This window comes from Penicillium roqueforti (assembly GCF_015533775.1).
Source record: "Penicillium roqueforti strain LCP96 04111 chromosome Unknown scaffold_02, whole genome shotgun sequence".
In the NCBI taxonomy this organism is placed as follows: domain Eukaryota; kingdom Fungi; phylum Ascomycota; class Eurotiomycetes; order Eurotiales; family Aspergillaceae; genus Penicillium; species Penicillium roqueforti.
In genome coordinates, this window is record NW_024067566.1 from 2,034,240 (window position 1) to 2,055,450 (window position 21,211).

At 48.4% G+C, this 21,211-nt stretch overlaps 10 protein-coding genes across 10 annotated transcripts; 4 read left to right on the top strand and 6 right to left on the bottom strand.

The window, feature by feature from the left end:
* Window positions 1–1,337: 1,337 nt before the first annotated feature.
* On the bottom strand, window positions 1,338–2,270 carry LCP9604111_2243 (uncharacterized protein; the record flags this gene model as incomplete). Its single annotated transcript, XM_039069699.1, has 1 exon — window positions 1,338–2,270. The coding sequence occupies one exon, from the start codon at window positions 2,268–2,270 to the stop codon at window positions 1,338–1,340; it is 933 nt and encodes a 310-aa protein (XP_038932370.1).
* A 191-nt stretch (window positions 2,271–2,461) lies between these two features.
* Window positions 2,462–3,439, top strand: LCP9604111_2244 (putative FHA domain protein SNIP1; the record flags this gene model as incomplete). Its single annotated transcript, XM_039069700.1, has 1 exon — window positions 2,462–3,439. The coding sequence occupies one exon, from the start codon at window positions 2,462–2,464 to the stop codon at window positions 3,437–3,439; it is 978 nt and encodes a 325-aa protein (XP_038932371.1).
* A 196-nt stretch (window positions 3,440–3,635) lies between these two features.
* Window positions 3,636–4,051, bottom strand: LCP9604111_2245 (lea; the record flags this gene model as incomplete). Its single annotated transcript, XM_039069701.1, has 2 exons — window positions 3,636–3,775; window positions 3,859–4,051. 2 exons carry the CDS (start codon window positions 4,049–4,051, stop codon window positions 3,636–3,638), a joined length of 333 nt encoding a protein of 110 aa, XP_038932372.1.
* A 1,818-nt stretch (window positions 4,052–5,869) lies between these two features.
* On the top strand, window positions 5,870–7,660 carry LCP9604111_2246 (MDR family MFS transporter; the record flags this gene model as incomplete). Its single annotated transcript, XM_039069702.1, has 3 exons — window positions 5,870–6,086; window positions 6,143–6,223; window positions 6,288–7,660. The coding sequence occupies 3 exons, from the start codon at window positions 5,870–5,872 to the stop codon at window positions 7,658–7,660; spliced, it is 1,671 nt and encodes a 556-aa protein (XP_038932373.1).
* A 277-nt stretch (window positions 7,661–7,937) lies between these two features.
* Window positions 7,938–9,930, top strand: LCP9604111_2247 (Zn(II)2Cys6 transcription factor domain-containing protein; the record flags this gene model as incomplete). The annotated part of the gene is made up of 5 exons (XM_039069703.1): window positions 7,938–8,044; window positions 8,103–8,213; window positions 8,272–9,042; window positions 9,111–9,328; window positions 9,389–9,930. The coding sequence occupies 5 exons, from the start codon at window positions 7,938–7,940 to the stop codon at window positions 9,928–9,930; spliced, it is 1,749 nt and encodes a 582-aa protein (XP_038932374.1).
* A 77-nt stretch (window positions 9,931–10,007) lies between these two features.
* LCP9604111_2248 (isopenicillin N synthase family dioxygenase) lies at window positions 10,008–11,216 on the bottom strand (the record flags this gene model as incomplete). The annotated part of the gene is made up of 3 exons (XM_039069704.1): window positions 10,008–10,058; window positions 10,118–10,764; window positions 10,838–11,216. The coding sequence occupies 3 exons, from the start codon at window positions 11,214–11,216 to the stop codon at window positions 10,008–10,010; spliced, it is 1,077 nt and encodes a 358-aa protein (XP_038932375.1).
* Window positions 11,217–11,740: 524 nt separating this feature from the next.
* On the top strand, window positions 11,741–13,725 carry LCP9604111_2249 (nucleobase cation symporter-1 family protein; the record flags this gene model as incomplete). The annotated part of the gene is made up of 6 exons (XM_039069705.1): window positions 11,741–12,180; window positions 12,262–12,366; window positions 12,419–12,794; window positions 12,850–12,992; window positions 13,044–13,114; window positions 13,184–13,725. 6 exons carry the CDS (start codon window positions 11,741–11,743, stop codon window positions 13,723–13,725), a joined length of 1,677 nt encoding a protein of 558 aa, XP_038932376.1.
* Window positions 13,726–14,332: 607 nt separating this feature from the next.
* On the bottom strand, window positions 14,333–17,779 carry LCP9604111_2250 (uncharacterized protein; the record flags this gene model as incomplete). The annotated part of the gene is made up of 1 exon (XM_039069707.1): window positions 14,333–17,779. The coding sequence occupies one exon, from the start codon at window positions 17,777–17,779 to the stop codon at window positions 14,333–14,335; it is 3,447 nt and encodes a 1,148-aa protein (XP_038932377.1).
* A 278-nt stretch (window positions 17,780–18,057) lies between these two features.
* LCP9604111_2251 (esterase/lipase family protein) lies at window positions 18,058–19,283 on the bottom strand (the record flags this gene model as incomplete). The annotated part of the gene is made up of 3 exons (XM_039069708.1): window positions 18,058–18,191; window positions 18,255–18,885; window positions 18,963–19,283. The coding sequence occupies 3 exons, from the start codon at window positions 19,281–19,283 to the stop codon at window positions 18,058–18,060; spliced, it is 1,086 nt and encodes a 361-aa protein (XP_038932378.1).
* A 1,377-nt stretch (window positions 19,284–20,660) lies between these two features.
* On the bottom strand, window positions 20,661–21,090 carry LCP9604111_2252 (uncharacterized protein; the record flags this gene model as incomplete). Its single annotated transcript, XM_039069709.1, has 3 exons — window positions 20,661–20,720; window positions 20,775–20,877; window positions 20,921–21,090. 3 exons carry the CDS (start codon window positions 21,088–21,090, stop codon window positions 20,661–20,663), a joined length of 333 nt encoding a protein of 110 aa, XP_038932379.1.
* Window positions 21,091–21,211: the final 121 nt, after the last annotated feature.

The following is a 21,211-nucleotide window of genomic DNA, read 5'->3' on the forward strand; positions in this document are numbered from 1 at the left end:
GTATCGAAGGGGGGCGACCGATATTGAGGTGTTCGAGCGAGAAAGGAACAATTTAGGAAACAGGCGTACCCGCCAGGCCCATTGCTTGCATCGATATGGGAGTGGATGGGAGTGGATGAAGGGAAGAAAAAGTGGACTGGGGGCGTGATGATGCACCGGGGGGGGGGGGAATAATGACGTAGGAAAAATAAAAACTTGGTGGCTTTTTTCTTATAAACGGTTATTTCCTTCATATGGTTTGCAGATAATTATATTCCATAATGTGTCTTGCAGTGTTCGAAAGCTGACCTTTTCAGTTACTTTGATTTCCTCATTCTCATAGATATTGGAAGTCGACCCTGTTCTTCAGCCAAAAAAAGCCGATATGACGTAGCCCTAGTTGTACCTGGATTACCGGGATTGCGGTAAACGGCAGCCAAGTCCAAGTCTCTCTCCCTTAGTCCTTATTACCTGGGAAACGAGCTTGAAATATTTATGAACTACTTGTATTTTATGAACTATTTGCAGGCTAGGCAAGCTAGGCATCCGCAGGACCCAATGGGCATATCTATGGGGTATTTGGGTGTCTGCCCTAATAGAATCACATTCAAAAAGCGACTCGTGGAACATCCAAATCAAAGGAGAAGCTCTTGCGGTCTAGACCAGAGAATTCAAACCCCTTATCCCCCTTGATCAGCCTCTGATTTATGGGGAATGGGGTATCATACATAGAGGTCGGATGCATTGTCACGCCTTGTTGCAGATGCCTAACCCTGGGAACGAGAAGATCGACCCGCCGACGTCAACGGGGCTCCTGTGGCGCCAAATCGGCTCGATGGGGGAAGGATTAGTGCATGGACGGTCAAGCTCCCCTTTTCCGGAGGATATTCTATTCACGAAATAACTAATCTGGGGTCTACAATACTTTAATTTGATATATATTGGGAGTAATATTGCAGATTTGGCAATTCTCAGATGGTCAGCTGAGATTCTCCTGTCCTATTTAGAATAATACACACATTCCGTTCTTCAGGGCTGGCTCCCGTATCTGCAGTCTAGACTCTCTAACTACTATATGCAGTTACCCCGTGCGGCGCTATAACTAGCCGGTTTCATATATGTTCTAGTTAACTATAAATCCTGAAATCTCTGTTCTTCCACCGTGGTAGAATTTTACAGTAGCTATTATTAGGCCAAACCCATTTGAAGTTGAGATTTAGTGAAATGTACTTCCCGACAGTCGAGTAATGTCCAGTGTGACCTAAGTTCAAGTGCATGCGAGTCTCCAGGACTACAATCAGTGCTTATGAAAATATAACAACCCATATAAAAAGCCACAACGCCATGCAATCATATCCTTATTTACCAGAGAGTTCCGGGAATTCCGACTCCAAGTCCAAGTCCACGGACTGTACAGGCTCTCGGTTATCGCTGCCGACATCGGAGGACTCATCCAAACCACTCCGAGGATTCAACTCCCTTTGATAAATCGGCTGTTCGATATCCTTCAAACCCGACCCCGTGGGGTCTCTCCGAATGAGGAAGCCCTGCACGCGCGCATCATTTGAATTCATCTGTTTGACGGTGCTGTCTCTACGGTCCCGTAGGACGCGCGCCGACTTCTCGTTAACCTCACGTAGTCGATCAGTGTAGCCAGAATTCATCTGGCTGATCCAGGATGCTTGAAGGGCGCCCGCAAACAGCACCAAGAGGATTACAAGCCGAGAGAAGGTGCGCTGGTCGACAACATGCTGCTGCGGCCCTTGGTGGCGGTTATGCCAGTCCTCCCAATCTTCCCATGTGGCATTCGCGTAGATATTCGGGCCATGGGAGTTGCGGTCCATTGTAGTATCCAGTCCCGCGTGGATCCAGCCAGTGCCATTTCGATCATAGGCCGCTCGTTTGATCGGATCAGAAAGGAGATCATGTGCATCAACCACAATTCGGTAGCGCTGCAATCGGCTTTCAGCGGTTAATTGATTGAAGAGAGGATGGTCATGGAGAGGTCGGTCGGGGTGGTAGATCTTAACGAGGTCATAGTAATTTCTTTTCGAATACTTCCCGGTGCGGGGTAAATTCAAGACATCATAGGGGGTGAAAGATGGATTGCTCGGCCATGAGTAGTTCTGGTGTGGGAACTCTGTTGCGGTGGCATAGTTCCTGCTTTTGTATGGTGCCTGCAGTCTATAGCTTGGAGAGATTCTGGTCTTGAAACGAGGAAGCGGTAAGACCGTAGTCGAGTTCAAAAGTCGCAGGCTTTCGCCAAGAAAAGGATTGATCGTCTTGAACATTTTCACATGGTGTCACTTTAATGTTCACGTCGAAATCTCCGTTGCGCTGATGTCGTAAGTTATCGTGAGGGTCAAGTGGAGTGGCGGCTTCGGGGCTGGTCACGTGTATGTAGTTTTTGGAGCTTAACCAAAGATCTCCAACTTTTTGATCTACGCTTGTCTTTTTCTACAGTCACATTGCAACAGCAACAATGGCCGAGTCCAACGACGACCGCGTCGAACGCTGCCGGCGCTCCACGAACTCACCCTCGGATCAGACCCATGAACGCCGGCGACGAGATGCGCCCCGAGACGACTATTCGCGTTCAAGACGACGTGGTGAAGACCGCCGGAACTCTCGTCAGGACAGCCCTCGACGGAGATCATCCCGTAGTCCATCTGAAAGGACCAGCGTCCGAAGTGATCGTGCTCGTGATCGGCCTCGTCGCGAGCGCAGAGAGCGATCAACAAGCTCAGCTGGCGAAGACCGCCGCAGACACAGACACCGCAGCCATCGATACCGTGACACCCGCCACGAAGACGAAGGACGAGTGTCTCGAAGGCATCGAGATGCGCGATCACGCTCTCGCTCACCGCGAAAATCACGCAGCCCCTCACCGCGAGCATTGGAACGACGCGGCCCCCTCCCCTCACAGTCCGACGCATTCACCGACGTGGCAAACCCTTCAGATGCACCAGCGCCAGAAAAACAAAAGCCAAACTTCAACGCTACTGGGAGGCTCGCAGCCGAAAGCAATACAATTGTCCAGGGTGGTACGAAAATAGTCTTGAAATACCATGAGCCTCCAGAGGCGCGCAAGCCGCCCGCCAAGGAAGCCTGGCGCATGTATGTGTTCAAAGGACAAGACTTGCTAGAAACGGTTGAATTGAGTGAACGCAGTTGCTGGCTGGTCGGTCGCGAGCGACTGGTGGTAGACTTCCCACTCGACCATCCCAGCTGCTCGAAGCAGCATGCGGTGCTACAATTCCGATTTGTTGAAAAGCGCAATGAATACGGTGATCGCATCGGCAAGGTCAAGCCTTATCTTATTGATCTTGAGAGTTCGAATGGATCGAGCGTTAATGGAGAGACCATCCCTGGTGGTCGCTACGTGGAAGTCATGGACAAGGACGTAATTCGCTTCGGCCTGAGCTCGCGCGAATACGTCCTCATGCTGCCTCCCAGTTGAGTGGAGCTTTCAGTTTGGTTTAAAGCATTAAAGCGCTACGGGTACAACATGTTCGATGAACGGAATATGACAATAATATTACAAGTCGGATCATAATTGCTGCAAGCTTAACCTAGTTTTTGCGGGCAGACAAGGTCAAAATCTTAATCAATGCGGCACTTGGCCTCCTTCACTACCCTTCCATCTGGCCCATCGCCTACTTTCTCAGTGCTTCTTCTGCCTTGCTCTTGCCCTTGTCTGCATACTGGGCCGCCTCGCCCTTCACCTCTTCTCCCTTTTCCTTTGCTTGCTTAGCCCCGCCGCTAACAGCATCCTTAAGCTTGTGGGCGGCTTTCTCTGTGGGCAAATTCATGTTAGCATCAGTCTCTGCACATTGAATCAAAGTCATATAGATCAATGAGATCACATTGAAGACATACCACCCGTGTTGATGCCCTTGACTGCTGCATCAGAAACAGTCCGGTCGGCTTTCTTCAATGTCTCCTTTGTCGCATCAACAGGTCCCTTGTTGCATGGTGCCGTAGCTGAGATGGAGCGAATGGCCTGGAAGCCAGGTGCGGTCTGTACCGCCACCCGGGTTCTGAGGAGAGGAGCGAATCGTGCTGCAGACATGTTTGTAGTGTGATGGAAGTTTCCGATAACGTGGGAAATTGGAATAATTGATGAAATCTTTATTGATTTTCCCCCGGATCAGTACAAAGTAACTTGTTTAAATAGGTTTGGAGCTTTGAAATGTACTTGATTTCTACTTGGTCGCCCCCAGCTGTTAGTTGGGTTGGAGACGTCATGAGTATGTAGCCCAGCTCTTACGTCGATTGACAGTCAGTTGGTCCTCCAAACAGGTTATGTATTCCGTTTGATTCGGTGACTGGATTTCATACCTGCATAAATCCGGTTTTGAGTATGTCATTTTTGTCATTCGTTGATCGACGCCGTTGAATGTGGGGGACAGCGACCCACATGTATAGAACCTCAATTACTACCGGGGAACAAGAATTTGCTAAGGATCACAACGATTGAACAATATATCTATAACTAGTGTTGCAACTCTCCTATTCTAAATCACGGAAAAATATGTTGGCGATGCTCATCATCGTCACCCGGGAAACCTGGACGGTGTATCCAAGAGACGGATATCTGCATGTAGGTAATAGCTAGCTTTTAACAGAACGCAGACTAATATCGAACTTGAGCTCAGAATATACTCCGTGTGGCTACAGTACCTGACTCGAAAAAGCATATATATCACCCGTAGACAAGTATATAGATCCTGAGATACTCCGAAATATATAACCGACCCAAGCTGAACTTCTTCCGCGTCCCGGAACCAAGGTATCCTGGTTATATTTCGCCACACCTAGTTCAAGTCTATACGCGATAATATATAATCGAAAACTACGGCCGAAGCTCAATGATGGGTGTTAGATGAAACTTGAATCTATCTATATCTTGCATTTCTTTCAGAGGATGGCCCACTTTTACCGTTAACGTTGAGCGCTCGATAAACAGGTCTTGTCACGCAGAGTATGCCTGGTAATTATTTAGGACTATGCTTCCATATGCCAGGATCTCTGTTGGGATATTATACGATTGTCTCAAGATCCAGCGCAAACCAAAGTTGGTCAAGACTCGGAGTCTCGTGATACTGAGGAGCATAGTATAGACGCGTCTCTGTCCTCATATATATCACAGTTGAATTAAAGAAAACCCCATTGGGGTAGGGTCTTACGATATGGACCACTTAATAAGAGCCTTTATTGGCGATTAGTCTCATTCAATGAGCCAATCTAACAGTTGCCAACATCAAAAGGGCAAGAGAGTTAACTTGCTTTGTCCCACCCGACCTGATATGCAAGTATACACCGTAGTGCGACCCTGGGATCCAAACTGTCGGCAAAGCATCAAATCAATTACAAGCCATGGAAGATATCGAATTGATATACAGATGCATAAATATAGATTTATTCAATATCAAGGGCATAATATGAAAGCTTACTGGTTCTTCTGGAAACAAATCTCGGGAATAGATATATCTATAGGCATATACAAATCAATTCGCACTATACGAATATATTCAAGGTGGAAACTTGCAGATAAGTTGCAGATAGCAGAGACACGTTAGATATAGCCTATGAATTTGATAGTCAGAGAGTTCTATAGTATGATAGAGAATATCAAACACGAACTATGAGCAGATGTAAACAAAGTTCCAACCTTGGAAGTACCCAATCGGGGGAAAACCAACTGGAAGGTTTCTGTCGATGCTCTTCACCTAAAGTTTTATCTTCTCCCTCTACCCTTTCCATCCACTCTTTCTCTTGACACACCATCAAAACAACAAAGATATTTCTTTTTTGCCTTCTTTTTCTGTACTCTGGACCAACTTGATCCATTTCTGGTTGTACTTCATTACAAAGTCACTCACTACAAATGGTGTCCGCAGCCAACCCCAGTCGCGTTGACCCCTCCGAGAAAGAGGAGGAGAAAGCATTGACCAACGATGTTTCCCTTAAGCAGGAAAGCGTTGCGATCAATGCCGAGCAAGCAGACGAGCCCACCGCGCGTGAAGTGACCGAGCGTCCAACTGGTCCCAAATTGGCTTTGATTACACTGGCATTGTGTCTAGGAGTATTCCTAGTTGCTCTTGGTACATTTACACTCTCAGTGCAGGGCATGACTGACGCATATTATCTTGCCCTATAGACAACAGCATCATCGCCACAGCAATCCCAAAGATCACAGGCCAATTCCACAGTCTTAATGATGTTGGATGGTATGGAAGTGGTTCGTTAAAGCACGAGGCAACCTAGCTCATCGGTGTGGACTGATCTTTTTCTCTATTTTCCAGCTTACCTTCTCACCACGGCGTCACTCCAGCTACTTTTCGGAAAGTTCTACACTTTTTTCAATGTCAAATGGACCTACCTTGCTGCCATTGGCATTTTCGAGCTGGGCAGTCTGATCTGCGGCGTGGCCAACAGCAGTCTGACGCTTATCATGGGCCGTGCTGTTGCTGGTATTGGATCTGCAGGCATTTTCTCCGGCTCGCTCATCATGGTGGCTCACTCGGTGGCACTTGAGAAGCGCCCGTTATACAATGGCTGTATCGGTAGCATGTTCGGCATTTCATCCGTCGCTGGGCCTCTGCTCGGTGGGGTATTCACTGATAAAGTGACATGGCGCTGGTGCTTTTACATCAATCTCCCTATCGGAGCTGTCACTGTTTTGGTGATTGCAATCTTTTTCTCTGCGCCCATCCACAATGTTAAACAAACTACATGGGTAGAGCGCATTAAGAAGTTTGACCCAATGGGTACAGCTCTTTTCCTCCCTGCCATTGTCTGCTTGTTGCTAGCTCTGCAGTGGGGTGGTAGTATCTATGCTTGGAATAGCTGGCGTATCATTGTGCTGTTTTGCTTTTTCGCTGTTCTCATTCTCCTGTTTGTATTTGTCCAGCACACACAGCAAGACAATGCTACAGTACCGCCACGCATTTTCTTCCGCCGCACTATTTGGACCGCTGCCCTGTACAGTTTCAGTCTCGGCGCTGCGTTCCTCTCCTCTGTCTACTTCTTACCTATCTGGTTCCAAGCCGTGAAAAATGCTAGCCCTGTCAGCTCAGGTATCATGAATCTTCCCATGCTGATCTCTGTTGTGGTCGCCTCCATTTTATCAGGAATCATTATCACCTTCGTCGGTTACTACACGCCATTTATGATTGCCGGTACAGTTCTTCTCGCTATCGGCTATGGTCTCATGAGCATGTTCCACACAGACACATCCAAAGCTGTCTGGATCGGCTATCAGATAATTGCGGGCGCCGGTGCCGGTTTGGGTATGCAGCAATCTATGATCGCTGTTCAGGTTGTCCTTGATATTCCTGATATACCCACTGGAACAGCTATCATCGTGTTCGCCCAGACTCTTGGAGGTGCTCTCTTTGTTTCTATTGGAAACAACGTTTTCAGAAACAAGCTCATTGAGTATCTTGCCAAGTACACCCCCAACTTGAACCCAGCTTCGATTCTCAATACCGGCGCTACTGGCTTGCAGAGTGTGGTTAGCAAGGCTGACCTACCTGGAGTCCTCCTTGCTTACAATAACGCAATTACCCAGACATTCATGGTCGGTGCAGCTGTGGCGGCCGCCAGCATGATCGGCGCTTTGGGTGTGGAGTGGAAGAGCGTGAAGGGAAAGAATCTTGCTCCGGGAGCCGCATAATTTTCTGACAACTTCTTCCAGCTTTTTTATGTTAGCGCTTTGAATTTCTTTTAACGGCATATAACATATGTAACTCGTTTTATTGAGATATCAAATGCCAATTCTCCTTATCAGCCAGTGATAACCCTAAACTGCCACCCGTGGACCTCGGGGACCTGCGCAGCTAACCCAAGGCGTCCTAGCGTCCTGTTAACCCCAGATAAGCAGCGGAGAACATCGTTGACTTCACAATATCTTATGATTCTAGGAATACTGGGGGACAATCTACTCCATGAGGATGCCGACCAAGCGACGGATTTTGTCGTGCCAGCCGTGTCGGCGCTTGAAGACACGATGCGAGGTTCTTCCAGGTTCGAGACAATGTGCTCGGTGCATCTCTCTAAGGTCGGCGGCCGAATATAATTCATCAACAACTGTTGGGGATTAATCTGACACCAAATAGGCTCGAATGCTCTCTTCCGTCCACATCTGCCATCACTAGCCCAGATTCAGGGTCTATTGGGAGATCAGATAGGAATTCCGCCCAGCCTATTGCATGCCATTGCGCAGCCCGGTATTTCTAATTACACTTGTATAGACCGAGGCTCTAATTACTAACTGAAAGGTACCAGTCTTGATGCCATCGAAACCTCACTCTCTGAGATGAAAGAATTACTGAAATCCCACCTTCTCGGCAATGACCGGTCAATGGCACGACATCCTGCCAATGAGATGCGGGAAACGAGCAGTAATCTAAACCCGAGAAAAGATATCAACGATAGCAAAGCCACTATGCACGTGCCATCAGAGGCAGATATATCGGCAACCACCGACATCCAGCCAGCACCAATCACAGTGGTCCGCCATGTTGGAAGTCTAATCACCGAGCCCGTAACAACCGGGGAAAACGACTCCCTCCGAGGAAATATGACCGAAATGGGCTTGGACTCGGACAGCTTCTCCAGTGTTTTCCAGCACGGCTTCGAGCAGATAGCATCCTGGTACCCATTTCCGAATGAAACCCTGACGGACCTCAAACAGAACCATCCTCTGCTCTTTGCCATGTGCCTTCTAGCAGGTATCCGCGCAACGGCTGGCCTAAATCGCACAAACTTGCACATAACCCTTCATACATTGGTCAAGACCCACTTGGGCATGAAAACTCTAGATACGCCCATTGATCTCTCCACCATACATGCTATGCTTATCTTCAGTGCCTGGAGCTTCGGGCCTCTCGTGCCAGGTGGTAGATATATTGATAGCTGGCTGATGAGCAGTACGACTATCACCCACTGCATGCTCAGCTTTCCTCTATCCGAGCTTGTGTCTCTCGTGGGTTTGTACGATGAAACAAATCGGAACATGTGCAGGATGTGGATTCAGGCCTCACTAGTGCACCTGAAGTACGTACTCTGCAAATTTACAATGGTAAGCCCTTCTAAAATGGCAACAGAGCTGACTAGGGTTCAAGATATGCAATTGGCACCGGTCGGCCATCAGTGGTCCCATGCGAGCGTCTTCACCAGTGGACGGAGATCGTCAAATACCCCGGATTTGAAACATTCGACCACATCATTGCCGCAGAGCTCAAGCTCTACATCCACCTGTACGAAGCGATTTATCACACGGTCAGTTCAGTGACCGAGGCGTGGGACATGGTCAACAGATGGGGCCGCAAATATCTCGGAGGTGAGCAGGTCAAGTTAAGCGTGATGCGGCTATATTCATATTCTGACATTCAAAACACAGACGGCAGCAATATACTAAGATGGGCACACTCTTGCGTATCTCTCATTTTATCTCGATGGGAGCTAGCAAAGCAGAATCAGTCCACATCTCCCGACTCGCTGATGCGCACTGAGCGTATTAACGAGCTGACCGAAACGGTCATCCGTCATGCTCAGCTGGTACTGAGAGAGATTCTGGTCCTCTGCACCTCCGACACCGCGTTTGTTAGACCGACATACGACTATCTGCTTACCGCATATGCGGGCGTCACTCTAGCAGAGTACTGCTCGAGTATATCGGACGTGCACGCAACATATACGTTGATGGAAGATGTGCGGACGCAGGCTAGAATTCCCAAGAGCATTGAGGGGGTATTTAGTTGGGCAACGAATGTCGTGCAGAAGAAGGCGAAGGATCTTTTGGATTCGAAAGTGGCAGTAATTCCCGATGACACCTTTTATTCGTACCCCGGCTCGGTCGCTGACTGGGCGCCGTTCCGGTTTATTGACTCGATGCCTGCTTCTGAATGGGACGGGATGAATGGCTCTATGCAACACTTTTGAACTTTATAGAAGCGACTTGTCTATTATTTGACGGTGAATTAAATTGAAATACACCTTTCTCTGAGTAAATCATTTCTTCAAGCAGAAATGGGCTTTCCATGTGCGAGTTCAATTCGGTTTCGATGCCACTAGACGTACAAGTTAGGCACATCCAGTACGGGACGATATGGATGCGGATGAGACGTACTTTTCCGCAAGAGATAGGCTCATAAAGCGCAGGATGAGTCTCATCAATACACGAGGGCACAACCTTACAAACCGTATCCGGATTGAAGCCCAGGAAGAAAGGCATCGAGTACCTAGAAGTAGGCTGGCGATTATAGACCCTATGCACTGTAGACTTGAACCTATTATTAGAAAGACGCTGCAGGAAGTCGCCAATATTAACCACGAGCGTGCCCGGTATAGGCCTCGCATCGAGCCACTCATCACTAGCAGACAAGACCTGCAAACCGCCAGACATATCCTGCCACAGAAGAGTGACACATTGGATATCGGTATGCGAGCCGATGCCGACATCAACATTCGCATTGTTCTCCTCGAGTGTATTGGCTGGTGCAGGGGGGTAGTGTATGTAAAGCCCGTCTGCGCCGGGGCTCGTGGTCACCGCATCGAAGTAGTCTTCTGGCATGTCTAGAGCGAGAGCGAAGATACGGATTATCTTGCGCGCGAGCATGAGGCGACGCTGGTAGAATTCAATTGTTGTTTCGTGGAACCCCGGGAGATGGCTGGTTGTATCCCATGCGAAGGCATCCTCGATAGACAGCGCGTCCGGGTCAGAGACGGTTGGATCGTTCTTAGGATTGTAGCGCAGAGAGAATGACTCTTTGTGATCTGCGGATGTCCTTTGTCAGTCATTGGCCATAACTATGACGAAGATCTCTCGGGTGGGGCTGATAGTGTTTACCCCTTGTTTCGGTTTTGTTAATTTGGGTAGTCCCCAACCCATGCCATCCATCTGTGTTGTTTTGGATCTTGCTTGATGCTAGCTGTTTCTTTTCGATCGGCTGGTCGAAGAAAGCTTTTGCTTGGGAAAGGGCATTCTCAATAAGCTCTTCGGAGATGCCGTGATTTTTGATATAGAAGAACCCCGTGCTTTCGGCCGCTACCCTGACCTTGGACGCGATGGTCTTCCTCGCTTCCAAATCCTTGTCGATACTAGCGAGATCTATGATAGGAATCTCATCCTCAGTTGGTGGGCGCGGAGGAGCAGTTGACACTCGGCGGAATTCGGGGCCGCTGAGGGTCAGGAGTTCGACTTGGGTGTACTCGAGCAGGGTTGTCATGGTTAGTGCGACATATGGCCAATACCGACTCGACGATGCTGGTGCATTTATCCATGCCTGTTCTTGTCTTCTCCCCGCACTATCCCCTCCAGGGTCCAGAGGTCGAATCCACCGATAACCGTCGGAGAAACAGACGGCAATCGTCGGACTATCTTGGCGCACATGCCTGTGTGGTTGGTTGGAAGATAAGCCGAGATAGGCTCGCACTTGGGTTACTTGGCTTTTGTTTCTGAGATAGCATCGCCAAGGACGGAGTTGCTTCTCTGCTTGTTCATGGGTGTTTTGTAGGTTGCCAGTGGACAAGTGCGGATGACTCCTTATCAGTCCATTGGTCACTCCGAATGGCTAAATAACCCTAAGAAAGCACGATATATCCTGCACGTACTCCTCAGTTCTCATCTCCTCCCCCCTTTCTTCAAGTTTCAGAGTTCGCCAGTAAGGTCAGCACTCAAAGTCAACCATCTTTACTTTGACCCTTTTCTCCACTCTATCTCTACCCCACCAACCCAATAACAACCTCAATAATGTCCAAACTATCGCGACTCCATGAGCTCTTACTAGTGAAAAGAACCCAGCGGGATGGCATCGAGCGCCCCGTTGATATGCTGGATAATGACTCTATCCGACCGACTTCAGTAAAGGATCGAACATGGTCCCAACTCACCTATATCATGTTCTGGTTCTCGGCGACTGCGAACGTCAGCAATCTGTACACAGCGTCCACGGGAATGGCCATGGGATTGACCATGTGGGAAGCGATCGGATGCTCGTTCGGTGGTCAGATCCTCGCCGGTGCCTTGATGGCTGTGAACGGCCGTGCTGGCGCCATGTACCGCATTCCGTTCCCCGTTCTATGTCGCTCCAGCTTTGGGCATTGGGGAGCACTGTGGCCGACTTTCAATCGGGCGGTCATGTCAATTGTGTGGAACGGTGTCAATACCGTTCAAGGAGGACAATGTTTATAGTGAGTCTTTTTTTTTCTTAGTCTCGTTCTTTCCCTGGTGAGGGAAGCACTGACCGTGTGGTTGTTGACTTTCGTTTCTAGTGTCTTTCTCCATGCGATTTTCCCTTCTATTGAAAACATCCCGGATAAGATGGGATCCAAGTCGGCTTTGACTTCAGCACAAATGATGTGTTTCTTCATCTATTGGTACAGTGGCTAGTATCTCAATGCTTGATCTACTGCTAACTAGTCTCCACAGGCTTGTCAATTGCGCATTCTTAGTGGTGCCTGTACCAAGAATGAAATCCCTGGTCTACATCAAAGTCGTCGTTTACTTCGGCGCAGCATTTGCTATGCTGGGATGGACTGTGTCTCTCGCCGGTGGTTCTTTGAAGACAATCAATGCGCCCTCGGAGATAAAGGGCACGGAAAAAAGCTATCTCATTTTTAAGTTCCTCTTCTTGGGACTCGCAAGTTGTGGAACTTTCATCTCCAATGCGTCCGATCTCCAGCGATACGCTACAAAGCCCAACGACGTCCTCATCGGCCAGATTATCAGCTTTCCACTGTCGAACTTCCTAGTTGCCATTCTAGGTAACCTTATCGCGTCAGCTAGCAAAGCTATCTTTGGAAAGGTTTGTCATATCAAAAGCCTTGTTGAAAGAACTAAGGACTGACGAAATCCTCTAGCTCATCTGGAACCCGCTGCAGTTCTTGGACAAATTGATGGAAGGAGAGCGATACACCTCTGGCAACCGCACGGCCTGTGCTTTTATTTCTCTGGCATTCGTGTATTCGACTGTCTTCTCTGCCATTTTTGAGAACTCTATCCCGTAAGGATCACCTTCTCCCACATTTCTATGCCATATACTAACAACCTTCAGTGCGGGTAACGATATTGCAGCCCTACTACCAAAATACATTTCAATAAAACGAGGATTCTTCATCTGCGCCGGTAAGAAAAGAACCAAAGACTCAAAAAATTCCATTGCCTCGACCCAAAACTAACAACCAAACCTACTAGTCCTCTCCTACGCAATCTGCCCCTGGTATCTCCTCGCATCAGCCTCAATTTTCATCACATTCCTCTCCTCCTACCAAATCTTTCTCTCAGCAATCACCGGCATTCTCATCTGCGACTACTACCTAATCCGCCGAGGGCTACTCAACATTCCCGCCCTATACATCTCAAGCCCAAGTCCGTACCGATACTTCCACGGATTCAACCCGCGAGCATTCTTGACCTACGTTATTGCCATTGCGCCAAACTTCTACGGGTTCCTTTTCCAGATGGGCGTCAAGGCGCCTCTAGGTATCAAGCGATTCTACTATATCGCTTACCCTACCGGTCTCATAATCGCTTTTGTTGTTTATTACCTGTCGTGTCTGGCCTTCCCCCCGCCTGATATGAAGCAGGCGTCTGGCTGGATGGAGCCTAAGGACTTCGTGGAGGATCATGATGCTTCTGGAAGTGATGAGTCTACTATTGATGCCGTTGACCCTGACTTCGCGGAGAAGGGGGCTGTTGCGGTTGCTAGACCAGCTGGCGAAAAGGGTTCGTTCTGATGAGATATGTCTCGCTAGGACTTGGGGATGTGCATGTTGCAGCGGGAAGCATGATTAATGATTTGGTGCCATATTTACTTAATGTCTACAGTCACAGCCCATGTGCGCAGTTTGTTCATCTTATGATCAACTGAAATGTATTCTCTTTGCTACTACTGTTTAGGGGACAAAACCCGGGCTCAATTTGGCTATAAACTATGCACAGCTAATTATGCGTATAATTCTACTGATCTAGCAGGTTTATGAACGCCAAGACCATAATTTATGCAAACACATCTCCCATCTGATGTAGTCGAACTACAATCTTGATACAAAGTATCGAAGATAGTAAATCAACCCTTCCAATGAATCTCCTCTAAATTCTATCTTCTAAACTCCGATTGACGCCACGTTCTTAGGTATTACCCAAACCTCGAACTAAAAGAAACTGAGAAATGCTAAGGCCACGCAAAAAAAAGACAGATGCAAGATTAGCAAGTATAACAGACAATGCACGCAACAAAATAACAACATGGTATGCCAACAAAAGAATAAAGACGAATAAGGATAAAAAAAGCCAAAACCAAAGCAAACCAAAATCAAACACCAATACTAAAATACATAACCATTATGAGAACCGCACATCCAAACCAGCATAGTCAGGTTGCACAGGGGAGCTTCCACTACGCGCACGAGTCCCGTATGCCTCCAGTCGCGAAGCCGGCGCATAGATTTGTCCCTCATGCTGAATCAAAGGACCCGACAAGTTGGGATGGTACGGCTGATACTGGTGGGGCCGCGGATGCAACAGCCGAGCCGATTCATGGAGTCGGAGTCGTGCATCTTGTACATCAACACGGTGCTCGCCAAAATGCAAAAACTGCACTGGCTCGATCTCCTGGTTCCAGCCCGAGTCAGGATGCTCCAGTCGCTCTTCCATGGAGCCGAGGTGTCCGTGCGATGACGCGGGCGGGCTGAGGGAGATGGGATCTGGCTGGAGAGCAGCATTGCCTGCCAGAGGTAATTCGGTCCAGCTAGTCCCGGTCAACATTTGCTGTTGATTTTGCATGCTCAATGGTGGATTTAGGATCATCTCGGCCTGTTGGAAACTCGGGGGATATCGCACGGGTTCTGTGGCCCACGATTGATAAGAGTAGGCGGAAGAGTCACGCGACATCGGCTCGGGAACTGAGCGCTCTGGGGCTGACCCCACGTGTACTTTGGCATTATATGATGGCAAAGCTCTGGGCATAATTGCGGATGGATGAGCAATGGAAGAAAGAGCCCCTGGGGAATTTATTGAGCCTGGTGTTAATTGAGACGATTTTCTGCGGTTTGGAAGAGAAACGGAGTTGTTCTCATCGTATGGGGGCGGCGGTGGATATGGAAAGAGGAATGGCACGCTTGCAGATAGATTTCGTGGCACCTCCAGATGTGGCACTGAGCCACGCCGAGAGGGAGCCTGGGATCCAGGCGTGGTATGTAAATCTGCCCCGTGATGGTGACTGAACTTATTGAACTCAGGCTCACTGTAGGTTGACCGACTCAGGGGCTCGGTGATCAAATCTTCAGACACATCATGGTATAGCGGAGATGTAAAGGCGTAGCCCGCTTGGCTGTCGAGCGAGTCAGTGGAATGTTTTATCTGCAAGTCATCATTCAAATAGGCTGAAGCCTGCGAAATGGGAACTGATGACGGGCGCTTCATCGTAGACTTTACTTCTAACCTCCGTCGAGTTGCCACATTCGCATACGTTGGCATATTCTCTTTGTTGGATGGTGGAGAGGTGATTGCAGGCTGCGGAACGTCAGCGGACGCTTGGGAATTGCTAGACCGACGCACTGCAGCAAGTGCTTGTTCAGCCTCCGAAGCTGACATCAAAGTGCCCCCCGTTTCGGCAGATGTTGTGCGGCTTGATGATCCCTTTCCTTGGATGGAGGACAGTCTGACCAGTGGGGTATTTAACTTGGTATCTACAAAGCGACGAGGGCCTTTGCTGCGCCTCTTTGTTTGAGTATCTTGATTTGACCTTTGCTTTGAGTGTCGATTGACCACATGCCACTCCGCTAAGCCGGCTGTTTGTGGAGGACTGAATGAGGGAGGTGTCTTGTTAGGTTTCTCCGTGGCTTGGCTCGTTTGCGACATGGCTGTCTTAACTTCCCCGTCTGTTTCATAACCTTCTTCAGATTCGTATCCAGCTTGCCTGAAGATATGTGGAGGGAAAAGCTCTAATCTGAACTGGGGAGGTGGTGTAGCTATATGCTCAGGCGTTCCCGCTCGAGATGATTCAAGATCACTCCAGTTGAAGGTAGAGCGGCGCGATGGGCCTTCGTCGGATGAATCGCGGAGGGATGATGACGAGCTGCTTGACCTGTCGAAAACCGACTTTTGATTCCGTGTAGAGTATTGCGAGGAGCTTGGAGACACATTATCTATCTCTTTGCTTATTATCTTCATCAATCGTCGCAAGGTCTCTCGTGTTTCACGAACGATCAGTGGATGGAGATTGATGGCTGCTTTCTTTGGAAAGAGCTCAAGCAGTCGTGAAGCGTGAGTTTCGTACTCTCGGTAGTCCCGGACAAGGCCACAGTCTTCGTAATGAGCCATTCGTCCCATAGCGGCATCGTAGGACGTAATGAGAAAACGAGTGGCAACAATCAGCCAAGTATCGAAAAAACCAGGGTCATTCTTGCTCATGATGCCTTTGTTCTCCTCGTCCTTGATTCGGAGCTCATCACGACAGAACCCCTGCACGACACTATGGATCTTGACTACATCAACCACAGATCCACCCCGGTATATGGAGAAAAATCCTTCTTGACTGCTCTCTGTCAGGGAATCTGAGAGTTCGGAAACAAGCTTCACGTCCTTAGGATCGCTATCAGAGTGACGCAAAGACGATCTGTGCTGAAAGAGATCGGCATCTGAAATCCGTTCAATCAAACCATAGTGAATGAGGGTTCCAAGAGTAGTATCGAGATCAGGATCTTCTCCGGATTGGGCGCTGGTCTGGATCTCTAAGTTCACGGCGGCCATAGCCGCTCCACCGAGGTTCAGAAGGCCCACTGGCACCTGGTGGCCAAGAAACGAGAGAAGATTAATCAAGTGCAGCGCCTGCTTTTGCTGCAACCGAAACAAGTCGTTCATGATACTCAAGAAAGGTTCTGCAAGCTTCTTGTCTGTCACCTGAGATCTGACATGATACTTTTCAATCGGTTTACCCGTTGCATTGAGACGGTGCCCAATTGCATGAATTGCCAGAGGTAGACATTCGTAGTTCTCAACTATCTGGGTAGCCTTGGCCATTTGCTCGGGTGTCGGTCGTGTAATTCCAAGATCCTTGAACAGAAGCTTGCAAGCGTCACCCACTTGCAACCGTGAGATCATCAGGCAATATGGCTCGTACAGTCGTCGCTTTTTGCGCAGCGTTTTATCGACCGAGGTGTATATGATACTGCACTGTTTGCTCCAGGGCAGAACCTCTCTGAACTTACTGATATCGTCATCGCGCTCGAAGGTGACGCCGTCGAAGATGAGGAGCCAATCTTTGCGTGTCTGCAGCCAGAGGCGGACTGCATTCACGTACTTTTCAGTCTCGTGGTACTCGGGGTTCACGGTCACCTTCTGCTCAATTAGCGTGGCTGCTTGTGCAATCTCCCAAAAACACTTGTACGTCGATTCACGGGACTTGGCGTCAATCCAAAATATGCCACCTGGGTAGCAGTCACGTTGAGTAAAAACGTACTGCCGCGCTAGATGTGTCTTTCCAGAGCCTGGAACGCCGGAGATTAGTACGGCCATTGTCTTTTCCGGACGCGCCTTGGCTTTGAATAGCCGGCTGTGCAGCACTTCAAGTTCTTTCTTCATACCAAAAAAAGTAGAGTTAGGATGAAAGCCTGGAGGTGTCACGAATAGGGGCGTTTCTTTGGCGCAGAGTTGGAAAATTCCACTGTTCCCCAGATCAGATACTGGGGAATTCCGGCCTTCTGTCGCAGGGCCACGCGGTAGAGATAATATGGATTGTTCTAGGATGAAGTCAGCCAGGGTGTCTCTAAAAGTTGTGATGATTCTCATATTGAGAAGATCGGAGATCTGCTAGTTGAGGACATGAGATGGGAGCCTTCCTAGTGACAAAACCAATAAACTAAGTCCAAGAAGGGAGAGCACACAGTGAGTTGTCTGAGAAAGAGTAGAGTGGATTTCCAAATGTATCTGGCCCCTTGGCTCGGTAGTGAATGGGCAAGTCATAGAGAAGTAATAGGACAAACGTGAGCAAACTGAGCTCGAAGTAAAAACAAATAAAGGCAAAGGCAAAGGCAAAATCAAAGGCAAACGTGGCTCGCTAGAAATCTTCATCGAATAGGAGGCTCCTCAATCTCATAGTCCCTCAACGTAACGGATACTTCCGGTGCAGGGAGAAGGTATGAAGCCCTACCGGTTTCGTTTAAATTAGGCATGCTTCGATTTGCCGTGTCATCCACTTTTGCTGTAATAGTCAGTATTCAAAAACAGACAAATCAAAGAGGTACACTTTTTGAGAAGGACTTACCGTCATAGATCTCCCTAGCCTTGGCCTTCTTTTCCCGGATGCGAGATTTCTTCTCTTCCGTCCAGCGCTCTGTAATCACAGCAGGGGCCTGACGTGAGTATCGTAGAATGGCCTCTGCCACAACTTCATAACCAGCCGCATTGTCATCATCAAACTTGCACATATGGCTGTGGTCAGCCTCGATACCCGCCCGCTCAACACCCTCCATGTACGGCGCAGCTGAGTGCTCGTCCACGATCACTTCGCGGGTACCATGTACATCAGTGGAGCGTGTCTCGTGGAAGAAGTAGATGTGAAATCGGCCTATGATATCAGCGAAAAGGCTGTTGATGTGCTGCAGTGTTTCGTTGTTGGCTCGCAGAGCTTTGACAAGCTGCGGAGATGTCTCTATGAACTTCTTAGGAAGCACAGCATTGCAAATGTTTTGCAACAAAAGACCCCATTTCGCAATATCGGATCCATTGTGGGGTGTGCCGAGAAAAAGGATGCCAAAAGTGGAAACATAGACCGAACGTAGATGCTCTGTCTTCTCACTCGAGAGACTACGGGAGTAAATCAGGGCGCGCTTCACAATCAACCCCCCCAGCGAGTGGCAGATGAAGATTATCGGACGGTTGGAGCAGTCTCGCAGCTAGACAAGAAAATAATGTCAGTTCTGGAGACTCCATATCAGTGGCAAGGAAGAAAAAGGTGGAGATGTCAACCTACATTTCGATTAGCAGCGAGACTGGAAGCAAGAGTCTCAGCATGGCTAACGACTGAATCACGCGAAGTTCCATCTGTAAAGGCAGTGACGTTGGCATTGTAACCGTAAGTAAGAATTCGGGGACACAGCGAGGCAAGCACGTCTGGGAGAAGGTCGGTAGGCCAGAAGCAACCGGTGGTTTGGCTGGTCCAAGTGTCATGAGGATGGCCGTTGAGGCCGTGAACAAAGACAATATCGATTGTAGGATGGTCACGCGGGGTGTAGATCTGCGTCAAGCCAAAGACCTTGATGGCCTCTGGATCGGCGATACGAGGCTTAGACATGGCAATGGATGAGACAATAGCAGAGTCAAGGTGCTATTGCCGTAACATATGAAGATGAAAAGAAGGGGAAGGAGTGAAGAATCAGTTCGGACTTTGGCTTTTATAAACGTGATGCGGGTGACTGGGGTGAGCGTGACTGAGGGTAACTGGGGTGATGTGCCTCCTCTGACCCAGGTCACCCGGACCCTTTCAGTCGATCCATGGGGTTTCGGCATTTATGGATTCCGGGTGACGGGCCGTACATTATTCTCTACCTTTTTTGTGATGTCTTGGGTCTTGCCTATTGGTAGTTCAACCCGGGGTTTCTTGCACAGCCCTGTCAGATCGGGTAATCTGCCAGGTACCGTGCCACTCAGACCTCGAGGTACTTTTATTCATAGATATTGCATTTTGCATCTTGTATCATTGCTGAGTATGCCTTGTTTGGGGTATGCTGCCTTAAAGTGTTCAGTTTAGGATCTCGTTACCCTGTTTATATTGTAGCCTATTAATGACTAGGGTGAGAACTATAGAGTATAGACGAGCCCTATAGATATTCAGGCAGAAGTCTAAATAGAACAACCACGGAAATAAAAGATATCAGATCCGATATACAAGACAACCATCGTGAACTTTGACTGATTATGTAGGATAGTACTAACAATGTAGAATAGTAACAATGTAGGATAGCACTAACAGTGTAGGACAGCGCTAATAATGCAGGACAGCGCTAATAGTGTAGGAAAGCACTAACAACGATGATCTACGAGACATAGTAGTTCCAGTGCGCCACCGACTCATCCCTCCGGTTCCCACGCCTCTAAACCACTGGAAGTCGAGTAACAATGCCAATTTTCTTTTCTGTGAAATGTACAGCCTATTGTTCCCAGGCGCAGTTGCAAAGTATAGGTAGTTCCGCATGGCCTCACCAGATAGCCTGACAGCTCCTGGTTCTTCAGCCTTGATTATGGCCGTTTCAGAAAACCAAGGAGTGATCTGCAATCCGTTTTCATCTATAATTTGAAGTTCAATCAAGGCCATGTCGCATTGCATCGACCCGAAAGCAAGCTCGACAGAGGCTCCTCCAAGGAACCCATTATAGCCCAGCTGATCACATTGTAACGCACTCAAGTCGGTATCAAAGAGTGTCTGCACATTACTACCGGTATCGTTGGCGATAGGGACATCGATAGTTAGGTTTGGATTGCCGCCAAACAACGCCGGGAGTCTAACCCTTGCAAAAAGCTAATAAATCAGCTAAAGTAGATATTAGTAAATATATAGTATACCTGATGCATAGCATTCCCGGGATAAAACCCATAAGAGGTCGACTGCGCCATCTGCACTAGTGCCGGCTAGGTATTATAGATCAATGATCAATCCTAGGCCACTAGTACCTTATTGTTTTGAGGTAGTTACCTGGGGAGGACTCTGCTGCATCAACTGATGGAAAATTCCCTAGAGTGGTCAGGAATTATTAAAATGTAACGAAGGTAGAAGGTAGAGACTAACCTCGGCCCATACAGCAGAATGTACCATAATTGGCGGAAGGTCATTAAGGCGAGGCGGCGGATCCATGATCTGCCCCTTGCAGATCCAGATCGTCTGCTGAGTCCTGACCGGGAAAGACGAGCGGCCCGAGTTCCCCAGTCTCATACATTCGGATGAGTCCTTCAATATTGGTTCTCTGGCGTTGTATTTTGGGGGTCGGATCTTCCAGGAATTTCTTGAGCTGCTCAATCCGTTGCTCAGGCTTGATGACTAGGGGATTCGGACAGAATGGGCGTGGATTGAATGGGCGTGGGCTGGCATCCTCTTGTTGCGCCATTTTGAAGACTTGATAACCGAGGAGTTAAGTAATTCTATTCTTGGGGAATAGACTGAAGAGGGTATCAAAAAGTGTAGAGGGAAAGATAGAGTTAAGAGCTGGCCCCTCTTTTGTTACATAA